This window comes from Scylla paramamosain, chromosome 24, assembly GCF_035594125.1.
Source record: "Scylla paramamosain isolate STU-SP2022 chromosome 24, ASM3559412v1, whole genome shotgun sequence".
Lineage (NCBI taxonomy): Eukaryota > Metazoa > Arthropoda > Malacostraca > Decapoda > Portunidae > Scylla > Scylla paramamosain.
The window spans coordinates 7,755,429-7,772,500 of NC_087174.1; the positions used below are offsets into that span (position 1 = coordinate 7,755,429).

General features: G+C 40.8%; 1 protein-coding gene across 8 annotated transcripts in view; it reads right to left on the reverse strand.

Annotated features, from left to right (window-relative positions):
* The window catches only part of LOC135112940 (uncharacterized), a 262,579-nt gene that overhangs the window by 53,384 nt on the left and 192,123 nt on the right, over positions 1 to 17,072 (reverse strand). For 3 of the 8 annotated variants that reach the window (XR_010274627.1, XM_064027893.1, XM_064027892.1), the window contains one exon: positions 4,557 to 4,596. The exons of the other annotated variants lie outside the window; for them this stretch is intronic. Coding sequence is in view for 2 of the 3 variants with exons in the window: in XM_064027893.1 (XP_063883963.1) it covers positions 4,557 to 4,596 (40 nt within the window). In the remaining variant the exon portion in view is untranslated. The remainder of the gene's footprint in view (positions 1 to 4,556; positions 4,597 to 17,072) is intronic. 8 annotated transcript variants of the gene reach the window in all.

Here is a 17,072-nt window from a genome sequence, read left to right on the forward strand (position 1 = left end):
ATTTTATTCTTGCATTCTTTAATCGATGTGGTGGGGTTTCAAATTCATGACGAAATGGTGGGAGGTTTTGGAGTGTGCAAGGCGAAATGTTTAGCTTCTTTGATCTCTTTATAATAAAAAGGCTATAAAAAGTTCACACACACCTGGATTAGTGATCTGTAGCAAAGATGCAAGACGTGCGTGCATAATGTAAAATGTCAACATGAAGTAAGAGCAAAATTCTCAGGACCGAACGTGACCACTGGGAGACGGAGGAAGACGGGCCGCGGCGAAGACAGCAGAAAGGATGTTTATGTAGCAGCAATAAATAAAAAAAAAAATAAATAATAATAATAATAATAATAAGAATAAAAATAAATAAATAAATAAATAAATAAATAAATAAATAAATGAATATATATATATATATATATATATATATATATATATATATATATATATATATATATATATATATATATATATAACTCGCTTTGCAAAGACATAAATACATACACTATTCTGAAAGGTAAATTATACAACATAACTAATACCGCATTGATTATCGTAATTATTATCATGATTATTATCATTACTATTATCACTATTATTATTATTATTATTATTATTATTATTATTATTATTATTATTATTATTATTACTATCATCAGCTGCAGTAGTAGTAGTAGTAGTAGTAGTTACTGCTGTTATACACCAAAATTCAATAAATATAAATAAATGGAGGGAATACGTTAATAAATAGTCTCTCAATTTTAAATTTACATGAAAATATATTTCATGCGATAAAAAATGATGTCGATTATGAATGCATGCCAAAATAATTAATACCGAAAAATGACAGAATCAGCGATATTTTAAAACATGTAAAAACTGTCGGAAAATGAACGAATAAAAAAGATGAACAGCCTTAATTGCTCACTTAATAGAGCAACTCAACACTTTTAAAATTCTTTTTCCCCTGATAATTAAAGACTCGCGTTTTTATCATTAACAACATTCCCGACACCTGCACTCTCGACCTCGCCACGACAACGAGTATTTGCCTTCGACTTCTGTAATCTGTAAGACTGCATACCTTCACTTTCTCGCAGCGACGCACATCATCACCATCATCCGTGTCTTTCAATCTCCACATTCCTTTAAATCCCGCCTGTCCCGACCTCACCCGCACCCTCTCCTCCTCCTCTTCATTTGTATCATCTTCGAGTTTTTCTTTTTATTTTAAAATGTTTCATTGATATCATGAATGCAGAGTCTATATGTAAATATGTACGTGTGTGTGTGTGTGTGTGTGTGTGTGTGTGTGTGTGTGTGTGTGTGTGTGTGTGTGTGTGTGTGTGTGTGTGTGTGTGTGTGTGTGTAAAGCAAAGTCTTATTCGTTCATTATAAAAGGAATGAGTATGAGAGAGAGAGAGAGAGAGAGAGAGAGAGAGAGAGAGAGAGAGAGAGAGAGAGAGAGAGAGAGAGAGAGAGAGAGAGAGAGAGAGAGAGAGAGAGAGAGAGAGAGAGAGAGAGAGAGAGAGAGAGAGAGAGAGAGAGAGAGAGAGAGAGAGAGAGACCGCATCGGAAAAATATACAAGGGAAAAAGGAGACACTAACAAAGGCAAGAAAAATACGAACCTGGAGGGACAGCAGGAAGAGGACGAACAAAAAAGCTAAACCACACTGAATTGGAGAGCAACATCTTGCAATATAGATACATTGGAATCCACAGCCACCCTTTCCGTCACCAACATACTGCACCTTTACATCAAAACTACTCTCTCTCTCTCTCTCTACAGGTGCGACGGAGGACTTTCCGGAATGTCCATACAGAAAAGGAACACGTCGTCCAATGAATGCGAGTAGTGTGGCTGGGAGGAGGCAGGTCACAAGGGAGTCACACGAGAATAAGTACTAGGTCCGGGGTCACGCTTTCTTCGAGGTGACGAGGACTTTTCATCTCGACAGAAGGAAGGAGAATTTTGTGTTTTGTGATCATTGTTGATGTGCTGCTTTTATTATCATACTAAACTGTATCTATTTTAGTACTCGGCGAAGAGAGAGAGAGAGAGAGAGAGAGAGAGAGAGAGAGAGAGAGAGAGAGAGAGAGAGAGAGAGAGAGAGAGAGAGAGAGAGAGAGAGAGAGAGAGAGAGAGAGAGAGAGAGAGAGAGAGAGAGAGAGAGAGAGAGAGAGAGAGAGAGAGAGAGAGAGAGAGAGAGAGAGAGAGAGAGAGAATGTGTAAGGTCACTGCCTCTGGGAATATAGAGTTTAGGACGATTAAAAAAAAAAGAAGAAAAAGTGGAAACAGAGCAAGTTTCACCAAGAAAAACATTCGATACAGGTGAGAGTTTATACAAGAACTATAACTGATGACAATCCACCTTTAAATTGAGCCTCACGTGGGGAACAGACGTAGTTTTGTATCATGGAAAAAATTACACACACACACACACACACACAAAAAAAAAAAAAAAGGCCTCCGTCCACTGCTTACCATATCGACTTCTCGCTGCAATCAACACAAAACAAAAGGAAAACAATGGATTCTCCCGTTCCATTTTCCGTAGATAAACCCAAACCAAACCTTTCCTGGTCCATACACCCATTTCATTCCTCTCAAAATAAATGCACCACACTACTTTTTACCCTTTGCAATCTGAATCACGTGCAATAACAGACATTTACACTTACACGTAGATTCCCCTGCAAGAGCCAGTCCATCTATACCCGTACTGTAAACTTCCACCCTTCCCGTCCTCCCCTTCTAACCTATGCAATACCTACACGCCTTATACTGAACGTTCAACACATCATCCAATACTCCAGTACAATATTCTTATTCCCAGCCGTACCTTAGGAGTTGCCGAGCATCCCCACGTCACATCAAAACAACAAGAGACAAGACAAAACAAGACGCCCACCGCTAAGAAAAATCCAGAGAAGACAGAAATCTGAAAAAAAGGCCTGAAAAAAATAAAGAGGAAAAGATAGTACGTGAGGAACTAACGAACGGAGATACAAGGATGAATGGAAGGTAGAATAGATAGAAGGGTGCGGAGAGAGAGAGAGAGAGAGAGAGAGAGAGAGAGAGAGAGAGAGAGAGAGAGAGAGAGAGAGAGAGAGAGAGAGAGAGAGAGAGAGAGAGAGAGAGAGTATGGGGGGATGTGTTGGTTAGGATGACACTTCGGGGACCCATTTGTCACGCCGCGATTAATCGAGTGTCATCTAATACACAAGCGAGTGAGCGACTACACTGTCCCTCCCCCAACTCACCCCATGATACCCCCCTCCCAGCAGCCCCCAAGATTAGACAACCCTCACCTCCACACGTCACGGCTGAGCCACTCTCCGCCCCCCACCGCGGCCTCACACTCTCAGACTACACCAACCTCACCACCACACGTCGCCAGTACTCTTACACGATTCATATCTCGACTACACACCTCACACTCCTTATATCCCACTTTGATATCTTTAATCTCCCAATAGCAGCACTTGGCCGTCCCCCATCACTCCTCTTCCATCCCCTTCCAGAAATTTCAACTAGATAACCTTCACTTTCTTCATGTTTCGACTAAATCACGGAGACCTTTGCACATTACACCCTATGACCGTGACACAAAAAATGCAAAATAAAGTGACCAGAGAAACTATATGAAAATTGTTATATTACTAAAATATTCCATCTGTGTTTATTGGCGACCATCAAAAACCGAATGCAAAACTGACTCGAACGAATGCTGTTCTGTTTTTTTTTAATTGTGGAAACTAGTTGGAATGGTTGATTGGTGCTCTTATTTTTCAAGTTAACCGTATTTATGTAACTAGAAAGCACGTTACTCACACGCTTCGTTGGCCCACTGCGCTGTCTGTCACTTCAAAGCATCACCACCACGACAACCTTGTACAATTACAAAAATGTAGTGAACTGTTTTGTATATTGGGAAATTCAGGAGATAGTCACTAAAAAAATATATAAATAAATAAAAAAATAAAAAAATAAATAAACCTAATTATAAAACAAAAGTAAAAGTATTTCAAAGTGTGGCTCTTGTCCAGTAAGATTGGGTAGGAAGATTGGCCGAAGAAGAAAAAAGTAAGTTAATTGTCAAGGAAAAGGTCTGTCCAGGTAAGAATAAATAAATAATACCTTGAGTCTCTAAATATTAATAGTGACTCGGAACCCAATTAACTAACTTCTCTGCAGGAATTAATAAAACTTCGCAGAAACAGGAAAGGAAAATGTTCACAAAAGGAATCTAAATTTCTACCGAACGAGGAGCGAGCAAGAAAAAAAAAAAATAAATAAGAATAAAAATAGACAAAATTAAAAGGGCATAAGAAAACCCACCCCCCAAAAAAAAAAAAAAAGTTGAGGCAAGAAACGAAACATGAATATTATTAAAGAAACCATTAGGTATTTAAACTTTCAAAACTTTCGACAAGAATCTGATTTTGGGCAAACAACTAAATTTAATGATGTTAAAACTTAGGTAAATCGCGAAATGCAGGAATAAAACGGTGAGAGAATGTTTGAAAATATATACAGTTGTGCTCTTTTACTCGGACATACCTTTTATCACGTGACATTTCATCCACATTCACCGTCACTGCTGCAATGAAACACAGTGGTCAGAATAACACAGTAAAACACAATATCATAACCAATTTTAATAATACTGTTATCGTTATTACGTTATCCTTAATATTCTTACAACATTTTGACTGTTCGTGTTTCAAAGGCCGAGAGAAAGAACATGAATGGTAGAAAAGGAAACAATATGATGAAAAATGGATAGAAAAGAAACGAGTAGACAGCGGGATAAGATAATAAAAGACGAGAGAGAGAGAGAGAGAGAGAGAGAGAGAGAGAGAGAGAGAGAGAGAGAGAGAGAGAGAGAGAGAGAGAGAGAGAGAGAGAGAATCTGGATACTTTTGTCTCGTTTCTCTGAGTAAACCTTGAGGTATTTCTTAAGCGAACGTAGAGGAGGAAGAGGAAGAGAAGGGGAAGGAAGAGGAGTGAAAAGAAGGTTGAGAGCCCTGTCGTCACCTTAAAATCCTCAACGCATCTCCTTAATCTCTCTCTCTCTCTCTCTCTCTCTCTCTCTCTCTCTCTCTCTCTCTCTCTCTCTCTCTCTCTCCCGGGCTCTCACCAAAGCAGATACTAATGTACTTTCCATTTTCTTCTCGAAGGAAAAAGAAAACGTACCTCCGTGGTCTTGTGTTGGGATTATTTCAAGGGAACACCTCCATAGAGGATCACCGCCCCCCTCAACACGGCCAGCAGCCCCTTGATGCCCTCTACCCGCCCTAACTTCCTGCTGGGAGTCTAGCTGGACGTAAAAAAAATCGAGTCAGACAGAGCCGCGAGTTACTCTTTGTTTGCCACGAAAATATTAAGAACACACCAAGGGAGAGGAGCAGGAAAAAAGGAAGATACAAAAGAATGTAAGGAATTTTCTCTCTCTCTCTCTCTCTCTCTCTCTCTCTCTCTCTCTCTCTCTCTCTCTCTCTCTCTCTCTCTCTCTCTCTCTACGGTATTAAGAAAGACGACGATAATCATGTGGGTAAGAAATTGTAAGGAACTGATGAGAGAGAGAGAGAGAGAGAGAGAGAGAGAGAGAGAGAGAGAGAGAGAGAGAGAGAGAGAGAGAGAGAGAGAGAGAGAGAGAGAGAGAGAGAGAGAGAGAGAGAGAGAGAGAGAGAGAGAGAGAGAGAGAGATAGGAAATACAAAAGGAAGTAATGGAATGAGTCGATGCAAGAGAAAGAAAAAAAGGGAGGAGGAGGAGGAGGAGGAGGGAAGCAGCGGTATATTTGCAGCGAACACCTGGGACAAGATGGCGGCGACGGAGGCACAACACCCTCCTGAAGGCGTCTGTGCCACGGCGCCTTAATAGAATTGCCTCCTGCACTGGTAATGGGGGAGAGGTGGGGGTGGTGGAGATGGCGAGGGGTGGTGCGTGGCGGCCTGGGTTGGGGAAGCTTGGGGAGGTGCATGGAGTGTGTTGGGGAGGAGTCGGGGAAGCGGGGAGTGTGGTTCGATAGAGTGGAATAGGGAGAGGAGGAGGAAGGAGGTAAGAGGCGAGAGTGTGGATAGGTGAGTGTATTGTGGAGTGGGTAAGATGGGAGGGTGGGGCGGGAAGGGTGGGTAGGGGATAGGTATGAGTGGAGTGAAGGAGCGTGCTGTGGGGCGGAAGAGGTGGAGTTTGATTGGCTGGATAAAGGTGATGTTGATGGAAGCGTGACATTTCCAGCTACCTCTACGTGACTTTATCGGTGTTTCTATTTTCTTCTTTGCGCAGTTTTGAAATTACTGGTTACTGTTTCTTTACTAACCATCTCCTTACCGGTCGATAGATTGGCTTATCATTTGCTTCCTGATTTTATTCGTCGTTCACTACGCTCTAAGTTATCAGTTTACGAATTGAGTGTCGCTTTATGTTTTTCTTACTGCAGAGCCTTATTTCTTACCACCACACACCTACAGATTACTGCGAGTACAGGACAACCTTCACCCACCAAATATAACTTCAGATATTTTTTTGAGTTAGGTAGATCTCTGGCTTAGGACGAAAAAAGAAGAAAAGAAAAAAAAAAAACGCACACTAACTTCCAACCAAACCTCACTACCACCATGAAACACCTAACATGAAGATACAATTGAATTATGCATATGGAACAAAAGACCACAACAAAGTCTTCTAATCCACACAAACACACAACACACAGCACACCACCTCAAACTCCCACACTCCATACCCTATTCCCACATCCGCTGCTGTCCTCCTAGAGATCACTAGAATTTCATGGGGAGAGAATAGGTCTTGACGTTTGTTGTTTTCCCTTCTCCCTTGATACCTGACTCCTGCTCTTCTGCTCTTGTTGGTGAGGAAGAACTGCGGTGTGGTGAGTGAGGTGGGCTGTGTCAATAATAAAATGGGGAGAGATGGAGATTAATAGATCTACTGGACTGGGAAGGAGGGCGGTAACGTCTGACTGGGGAGGCGAGGTCTGCTTGAGTGAAGGAGATAAGGTTTAATTGGGGAGGCAAAATATTGTACAGCTGGGGAGCCGAGATCTAGTTAGCGAGACATGATCTGTTTGGAGAGACAATGTGTGATCAGGGATGCAAATCTGGTGGGGGACATGAACTACTTGGGGAGGCAAGATATGACTAGGGAAGTAGGATATAGTTAAGGAGAAAAGATCTATGTAGTTGGGGAGGCGAGGTCTGGGTAAAGAGGCAAGGTCTAATTGGAACAGTGTGGAGAACTGACATACGGAGAGAAACAGTACACCTCTCTACAGCAACGAAGTAAAGCCAAGAAGAATGTACTCACAAAGAAAGGAAGGAAAACAAGACTCAAATGTGTAGGAATAAGCAACACCAGCATTACCCTCGACATTTTCATCTCAAAAGACCATGAGAAGGAAAGTAATCTAATTTAAAGAAGTCATGCCAGAAGAGAGAGAGAGAGAGAGAGAGAGAGAGAGAGAGAGAGAGAGAGAGAGAGAGAGAGAGAGAGAGAGAGAGAGAGAGAGAGAGAGAGAGAGAGAGAGAGAGAGAGAGAGAGAGAGAGAGAGAGAGAGAGAGAGAGAGAGAGAGAGAGAGAGAGAGAGAGAAGCCACGAGGTAAGCTACAAAGGACACCAACTAAATAATTCACGACAGCTTTTATCTTACCTGAAAGTTTAAACAAAAAAAAAAAAAAAGAAAGAAAAAAACTAAGTACCTGGACTCCACTTCCTTAGCCTTCACCTGACGATACGACGACCAGGTGAGCAAACAAAGCGCCTTCACCCTCCCTCCCTCACTCCAACCCTTCCTTCCTCTCCTATATCTCTCTTCTACACATCCAGATACGCCACGGTAACTTTATCGCCAGTAGGCCTAAAAAATATGACCAGGATCCATAATGCAATAAGGGAAAAAACTGAAAGCCCATCCACTCCCTTGAGGCTTACATATTTATGCCTCCTCGATTACCCGATGGATCACGGTTCACGGGAGATCCTCTAGCGGGGTTCTCATAATTTGTTGGTTGGCTTTAGAGACGAGGCTTGTGAGGGATGAGGAGGAGGAGGAGGAGGAGGAGGAGGAGGAGGAGGAGGAGGAGGAGGAGGAGGAGGAGGAGGAGGAGGAGGAGGAGGAGGAGTAAATGGCAAAGGTTAGAGAATAAGGAATAAATGGGAAAAGTCGGAAAGTATGGAAAGGAAAAAGGAAGAGGAGCAGAAATGGAAAAAAATAAAAAAAAGGAGTGAATATTAGAATAGTGAAAAATAGAGACGATAAGGAAAAAATTAACACAATTACTACATACGTTATATAAAGGAAAGGAATATCAAGGCTGTTTTTAATATACTAATGTAAACTAATGAGAAATGGTATTAATACGGAATTCTCCCCGTACGCATTAAAGAGGGGAGGAGGAGGAGGAGGAGGAGGAGGAGGAGGAGGAGGAGGAGGAGGAGGAGGAGGAGGAGGAGGAGGAGGAGGAGGTAAACTAATCTAATATCCAAGTAGCAAAGTTACCAAGGGTGTCTCCAGACGGTCAGACAAAACACAGCCTTCTCGAATCTATAATGAACACTGTGTCTTCTGTTCTCTTATTTTTACTGTGTGTGTATGTATGTGTGTGTGTGTGTGTGTGTGTGTGTGTGTGTGTGTGTGTGTGTGTGTGTGTGTGTGTGTGTGTGTGTGTGTGTGTGTGTGTGTGTGTGTGTGAAAAGATTATATACTACATACGTACTTCGTTTTCTTTACAACCGATTTTTTTTTTGTCTCCTTTTAATTCACCAAGAAGGAAAAATCCAACACACACACAATAGGTTTCAAAATACACTGCTACACAAACACGCGTACCTAATCGCCCACAAAATTCCTCCCTCCATAACATTCATAAGCAAACAAACCTTTCAAAAAATGTTTCATCCTTGCTGTTTCTTTATGCGCCCCGAAGGAACGCAGTCCATGGCCTGGGAAGATTATTAAAAACACCCGCTATATACAACGCCGGGAGGAGAACATGAGAGGAATCCAAAATTAAATACCAACTCAATTCTCCTCTATAAAGAATTGAAGGCAGGCAGGTAAAGAACTCCGAGAGACCGTGAGCAACATACTCCCCAGGAATAGGTAAGTAAAAGGGACGGTGGATGGAGAATACCGATTACCTTTTACATAGAAAACATATGAACTGGACTCGAGAGCACCAGGTTTTGTATCAAGCGCACAGCTGACAGAGGGGACAGTGTACAGTTAGCGACTTTATAAGGAGAGTTACGATGAAAACTGTGGTAGAGGATAGCAAAGAAAACACTGCGACTGACTGTGAATATTAACAAAATGTACAAAAAATAAATAAAGTATTGTTAGGGCGATGAATATTTACATCATCACAGTATTAAAGTCAATTATGATGAAAACTCAGGTGGAGGATAGCAAAAGAAACACCGCGGCGAATTGTGTGTGTGTGGGCAGAAGGTAGAGAAAGGATGGTACTGGTAGGATGAGGAACATTTAAACCATCATAGTAATAAGGAGAAATATAATGAAAACAGAGAAGAGGAGAGGAAGATCAACATTTTGGCGAGTTGTAATTGTGAGTAGTTGGTATATAAAGCAAGGTATTAGCAAGGCGAAAACATTAAAATTACAACATAATTAATAACAATCTTTGAAAACAATTACGGCTTCTTTAAAGTCTAGAATAAAGGAAGAATCGACATATGGCGAGGTTAGGATCTAATTTCAGGGATACTGATTGAGAAAAATATTAAACATACTCTTTCATTTTAAAAACAAAGGTATCTATTTCGCATTTCCATCTTTTCAACAATGTGCCTCATAACTTCCACGCAACACATGAACTTGCAACCAAAAAACATTCCTAAAAACCATTAAATTGTGTTAAAAATGAATAAATAAATAAATAAATGAATAAATAAATAAATAAATAAGACATCAATCCTTCCTAAAACAAAATACTGCGTGAAATGTTGAAGAACGATTTTAATACACGCGAAACGCCCTCAATTTTATCAGAAATGTGCGCAACTATTTTCGCAGCCCCAAAATGGCCTCAAACCGTTCCCGGGCCAGACTACCACAGCGCTCGAAGTCCCGCTGGAAATGTCGAACCCACAAGACAGAAGACTCGTCCCCCGGCGCCTCTTATCGGCCAGGGCGAGTCTCCAGGTCGTCCCAGAACACAAGGAAGAGCGTATATTTTTTCATTTACTTTATTTTATCTGCGGTGCCTCTTCTCTCTCTTTGTTTCTCTCTCTCCTTTGTGCACGTGTGTTTATGTGTGTGTGTGTGTGTGTGTGTGTGTGTGTGTGTGTGTGTGTGTGTGTGTGTGTGTGTGTGTGTGTGTGTGTGTGTGTGTGTGTGTGTGTGTGTGTGTGTGTGTGTGTGTGTGTGTGTGTGTGTGTGTGTGTGCGCGCGCGCGCTCTGCTAGATTCACACTATCTTTTCAGCCATCCTTCCACCCTTCTACGTCTTTCGCTTCACGTCCTTTTCTTCCTTACTCTCCTTCTCTTTCTCCTCCTTATTCTCCTTCACCTCAGTTCCCTCCTGCTCTCCTCCTCCTCCTGTTCCTGCTTCTCCTGCTGCACCTCGTTACACCGTCCCACCGGTAATCTCCTTACTGCTTGGTATAACATGTTTAACCGCTGTCTCTTTCTCCTCTTGGGAAGAATTACTGATATTTCCTTCCACCTTAACCTTGAGCCCCTAATGCTAACTGGGCTAAGGCGGGGAGGGGAATTATAGTACGAAGAACTTAAAAGATAACAATGGTTTAGGAGGGAAGGTTAAATGTTAATTAAGCGGGTTGTGGGAAGCGAGACGTATGAAAGGTGTGGATTAGACATAAGGTGGTGAGGAGAGGAATTAGAGACAGGAAAATTTGAAGAGTATGAGGCTGTAAAAGAAAATTAGAGGGATTGTGTAAGAGACGAGGATGAAGGTAGGTATATATATATATATATATATATATATATATATATATATATATATATATATATATATATATATATATATATATATATATATATATATATATATATATATATATATATATATATATATATATATATATATATATATATATATATAGAACGTGTGAAATTATATTGAAGTTAATAATAGTAATGGTTAAAATGGCTTCACGTATAGCGCTTTTTGGATGAATTTCTTAATGGGTATTCATAACTTTTCTTTTGATGTTACTGACTTATTGTACTCCCTCAAAGAAACGTTTCAGATATCACTCGAAGAAAACAGCCATCCTACGTACCTGAGCATTATTTTGTATATAACCCTTATTCAAAACTATGTTCTCAAGCTTTTAACTTAATCCAAGCTAAGTCCTTAATCTAATATCCTTAATCCACACTATTTCCTTTATCTACCATTCTTAATACAGAATATTTCCTTAATTCATCATCCTTAATCCACACTAGGTAAACAGGAATATTATCACGGCGCTATATAACAGTTATGTGATGACCACCTTGGCGACAACCAGCAATTTCCCCAGGATAAAATAAAGAAAAGAGGTAGAGGGAACGACTAGATTTGCGGGCTGCGCTACGCAGAAGACCAGCAGCAAACGTTAGTGGTTGTACAGTGTAAGCCAACCCTTGGTCACCTTGCTGTATTATGTTGAAGACGTGGATATCATGAAAGGCGGGCGATACAGAGAGCTGGAAGATGGAAATACGGTCGGTTTAAATCAATATGGAGCCCTATGGGTATGTGTGGAACCCGCCAGGACGACTGTCTCGCTTTGTTTTCTGCATGTTTGCCCCCCCCACAAAAAAAAAAAGATTCCTCTCAGTCACTGAACTTAACACTGAGCAACAATAATACACAGATTCAGCAGAAGAAGTCGACACATGATGAGTTATGGGAAACAGGGAGAAAAGATTAACCACCAGGAGAGAGAGAGAGAGAGAGAGAGAGAGAGAGAGAGAGAGAGAGAGAGAGAGAGAGAGAGAGAGAGAGAGAGAGTGCGGGTCTAACAGCAGGGCGGGGCGGCGGGAAATGTCCTTGCCTGCGTCTCGGGTGAAAGGAGGTTACTTGCTCGGGAATTTCCTACTTACTTTACTTCCTTTGTTCATTCTATTTGTAAGGTGGTATTAAAAATAATTGAGGAAGTAAACTGAACTGAGAAAAAAAGGGAGAAATTCAGCTTATTCTCTGAGGAAAACTATTAAGACATGCAAGTATTTACGAGTTAGTAACTACACTTGGAGCAAGGAGGGAGGGAGGTGGCTGGTGGTAACAGCCACACGTTTTCTATGATTTTAACTCATAAGGTAATAAACAGCACTCACTACACATGGAACAGACACATGGGAAAAAGGACCTTGAATGCATCAATACAAACCAATAACAAAATGGAAGGTGAAACGACGAAAGTGGAAAGCAGAAAGAAAATACTTTAATAGATTTCGTAGCCCTTAACCATTCTCCTTTTCAAGTATAAAGAGAACATTAATTAATTTACGTGAAGGGAAGCCTCACTAAGACTGTCGACAATACTAACGCGAATAAAGAAGTAAATAGCATCACAGGAGTGTAAAAACCAGAACGGACGAGGAGGGTTTGGTAACAGGGGAGGGATGTGCCGGGAATTAGATGAGGAAAAGGGAGTCACTGGGGATATTTTCCGAGGGTCAGGGGAAGAGTTCGGGCTGGAAAGTTTGGGGAAGCTAAGGGAGGCCGAGTGTTCCTGAAGGTATTTGGGAAAAGTTTTGTGTGCGTGTTTTGTGGAGTGTGATGAAGGTGGCTGTGAGGGCGTGGCGGCGTGGGAGTCATGGCTCGTCGGCGGCGGCGGCGGCGGCGGTGGTGGTGGTGACGGTTATTGCGCGGTGAAGATCATGCAGAGAAATGTTTATAGATAGATAGACATATACTTAAATAGACAGATAGACAGAGAGGTTAGTAGAAAGTCAGATATATACATACATACACACAAGCAGATAGACAGACAGATAGATAGATATAGCAATAGACAAATATAGATAGATAGACATACAGATAAATAAAGACAGACAGACAAACAGGCAGGTTAATAAAAAATTAAATATATACATACATACACACAAACAGATAGATAAAGCCACAGACATATAGATAAATACGTAAATATATGAATATACGTAGATATAGGTATATACTAGTTAGAAAAATGGAAGTTTATTTACCACACGATGACAGACAGACTATACATTGCAACACAGATAATTTGGGAATCCAATACTTCATAAATAAAAAAAATACATACATGTACGAAAACACAATGACACACCAAAACAAAAACAAATACATAGACAGGAAAGGGAGGCAGATGAAGCCGATGAAGCAAGAGGAAACCGTAGAGGTGAAGGGCAGGAGCAAAAAAATAGAACATAAACAGAATGGTTAGTAGATTATGACGAACATCCGCCCTGGAGAAGAAAAACAGAATAACAAATAGGTTTCCCTTCACTTGCCGTTTCTAGTGACAGTGGCAGGGAGACTACACAATATAGACATATTTTACATGACAGAGAAGAATAGTTCTTTATCTGTGAACACTGGAACGAAAGCAACGTTAACTTTGGCTGTTAATAGCATTTTACTGGCGTCAACTTATACTTGGCAAAAATTTATCTTCATTCATAGAAAACCTTTCCTGAGTATCTGATCATCTTTGCTGTAAGCGTTACGTTTTACAATTATATACGTAATCAAAATTTGCACAGAACCACTTTATTAAATTAAGAAATGACCTTAGCCGTCAGTATGTTAGGGATTGCAGTCATAATTTTTCTTGGTTGATAACTCCGGTGTTGTCTCACTGAGAATTAACATTTTCTTTTTTTTTTTTTTTGCTTCCTTTCCGTCCGCCGGGCATGTAAAGAACATTTCGTATCGCATTTAGCTAATACATTTTTCGTGCTCGTGTTTGCAATTCCGGATTAAATTCCCGCAGGACCTGAAGCTTTAAAGGCGCAGCTCGAGGCACCGACTGTGTGAGCCATTTTCATTGTTTTGCAATTACGTCGCTTTAAAAATAATGGCTCGCTTGATTTCCACGATCATCCCGAGTAGATCTGAGGAACTTTTTTATCCGCCTGACTTAATGGGAGTTAGTTTTTTAAGGAGGTGCAAACAGTATACAGTACAGAGGAGTGACGACACTTCACGCTTGTCCAAAGTGGTGATGGAAATTAGTAGTCGGGTTTGATTACTGCTTGCGTTCCTGTAGTCTGTTATTAGTAGACAGCTATCACTAAGCTTGCACTCAGTACGGATTACGGAGGGTATTAAATGGTGATCCCTGCCACTTGTCTCTCCACACGCCTCGCAGTCACGCATCACATCCTTGCCGGTGCTCAGTTACTTCCGCTCGGCTATAATATTCAAGATGTTTACAGCCCACAAATGAATGACATTACCTAACTTCAAAACATTTAAAATTTTACTCATAGGCATTCCTCCCAAAATAATTCCTTAAAATATCATTCCTCCCATGGTCAATTATGTTGTTTCGGGAACTTGTCATGAAAGGAATTACTCCGGGTGATATTTAGAGAGAAGCGAAGAAACATGTCGTGTGTTAGCTAGCAAAAGTTTGCCTCCCTTTTTTATCTTTCCTTATGAAATTCTAGCAAATACTGAACCAATACAAAGTTCCCCCTAAAAAATAATGGGAATCTTCCTTTATTATAACAAGAATACGTTTATAAAAGTTGTAATCGACTTCACTCAGCTTTGGCAGACCGTGGTGTTAAATTTTTTGCTGTATCTATCAGTGAGCGTGACATGTATGGCGACAAAGTAAAGCTTCAACAGAAACATGCGCTACCAAGTACAGAATAACAAAAATACACCAAAGAAAACATATCATACACGAATGAAGAATGGAAGTACAATTAAACGAGAATACAAATACAAAATATAAAAAGTAACGGGGGAAGAAAAACCGTCACTAGACCAAGAGAAGACAAAGAAGAAACAAGAAACTGGAAAAAGAAAATTCTCTTCTAAAGATAGAAAAAAGAAAGTCGAAGGAAGGAGGAAAGAAAGATGGACTCCCTGCAACCTGACTCCTGCATCGAGGGGAAAAAATAAGGCTTGGGACGACGCGACAAGGTAGGAAACTTTCCCCCAACGCGGACAAAGGGAATGAGGGAGGCAGGTAGGCAGAAAGGAAGAAGGGGTGAAGGAAGAAAACCAAGAGAAGAAACGGAAAAAAGCGGTGTGGTGGACAACTTTCAAAGGACAAGACGTGAATAAAGAAGGAAACCCAACAGAGGTGAAGAACAGAGGGGAAACCAAAGTATTTCAACCACTCTTTCCTCCCGTATTTCTTTATCTATTTCCATTTGATACCTTACTTAATTTCCAGCATATCTCTCGCTTTTTTTCCTGGCATTTGTCTCACCTGTATATTTTCTTCACACTCCCATTACTTTCTTGTATATATTTCCCCAATCATTTATTCCCATTACACTTACCGAAAACTCCCCTTAACATTTTTTCCCCCTTTCACGTTTAATTTACTTCACTTAAACGTCCTTATTCCCCTTCCATGGCCTAGAGATTTTCCCCTGCCGAAGTAATACCCAATACCTCCCTTCCCTTCCCTTCTATCTCAATTATATCCCCCTATATTTTTTCCCTTCACTTCCTCTCCCTTATTCCTTCCTATTTAGGCATCTCTCCGGAGAATTCTGCGAGGATGGAAAAAAAAAGGCGTAATTCCCCCTCCGAGCAAGGTCATAACATTGACAGCTTCATTTCCTTGATTGCTCCCATTAGCGGTGACCTCGTGGCGTTGCAAGAGGAGGTCAGGTCATGCTAGGTCACGGCCGCGATAAGGTAGCAAGGTGGAAGAGTGAAAAAAAGTGTTTATGGTGTTGTAAATGCTGGCTTAATTATTTGCACGATCGTTAGTCTCGCTTAGTGTGTGTGTGTGTGTGTGTGTGTGTGTGTGTGTGTGTGTGTGTGTGTGTGTGTGTGTGTGTGTGTGTGTGTGTGTGTGTGTGTGTGTGTGTGTGTGTGTGTGTGTGTGTGTGTGTGTGTTGGTTTGCTTTTCTTTAAGTTGATTTTTCTTTACGTCTTTCGTTTAATAAAGTGTCTTTGAATTTGCATGCATTCATTTCCAAGATTTCTTCCATTTCCCATCGGCAATTTTCTTTTTTTTTTTTATTGCAATCACCCGTTTTCTTTCTCACCCTTTCGTAACATCAATACATATTTCGCAGAAGCATCGCGCGTTTCGCAATACCTACATAAGCGTGAACATCAGTGCTCCTCTTGATTCTTTGTGCTGGCGTTGCGAAACGAGATATTATGAAAAAAAAGTATGGAAATCGTGTGTGTGTGTGTGTGTGTGTGTGTGTGTGTGTGTGTGTGTGTGTGTGTGTGTGTGTGTGTGTGTGTGTGTGTGTGTGTGTGTGTGTGTGTGTGTGTGTGTGTGTGCGTGCGTGCGTGCGTGCGTGCGTGCGTGCGTGCGTGCGTGCGTGCGTGCGAGCGTGCGTGCGCGCGCGCGGAGGAGGAGGAAGAGGAGATTGTATAAATTAATTCTCTTGCGCCGCAACATTCAAGGTAATAATATGGCCTAGAAAAAGAAGAGGAGGACGAGGAGGAGGAGGAGGAGGGAAAGTTGAAGAGGGAGTTCATTTATTATTATTATTATTATTATTATTATTACTATTATTATTATTATTATTATTATTATTATTATTATTATCATTATATTATTATTATATTATTATTACTATCATAATTACTATTACTATCACTATTATATACTCTGTATGACGCAGTACTTTCATTGGACTGTAGCATTACTGCAAATGAATGAAAATGCTGTAGAAAACAGTCTAAAGCGTAAGAAAAGAAAAAAATAACAATCACCACCGCCACCACCACCACCATCACCACCACCAACAACAACAACAGCAACAACAAACAGCAACAACAACATTAATAACCTCATCAGCAGCCACTTCACAGCCCTTCCCGCCCCCTCCTACCTGTCGCCTCACAACCACACTCGGCACATTACTTCCCTTCTCAATTGAGTTC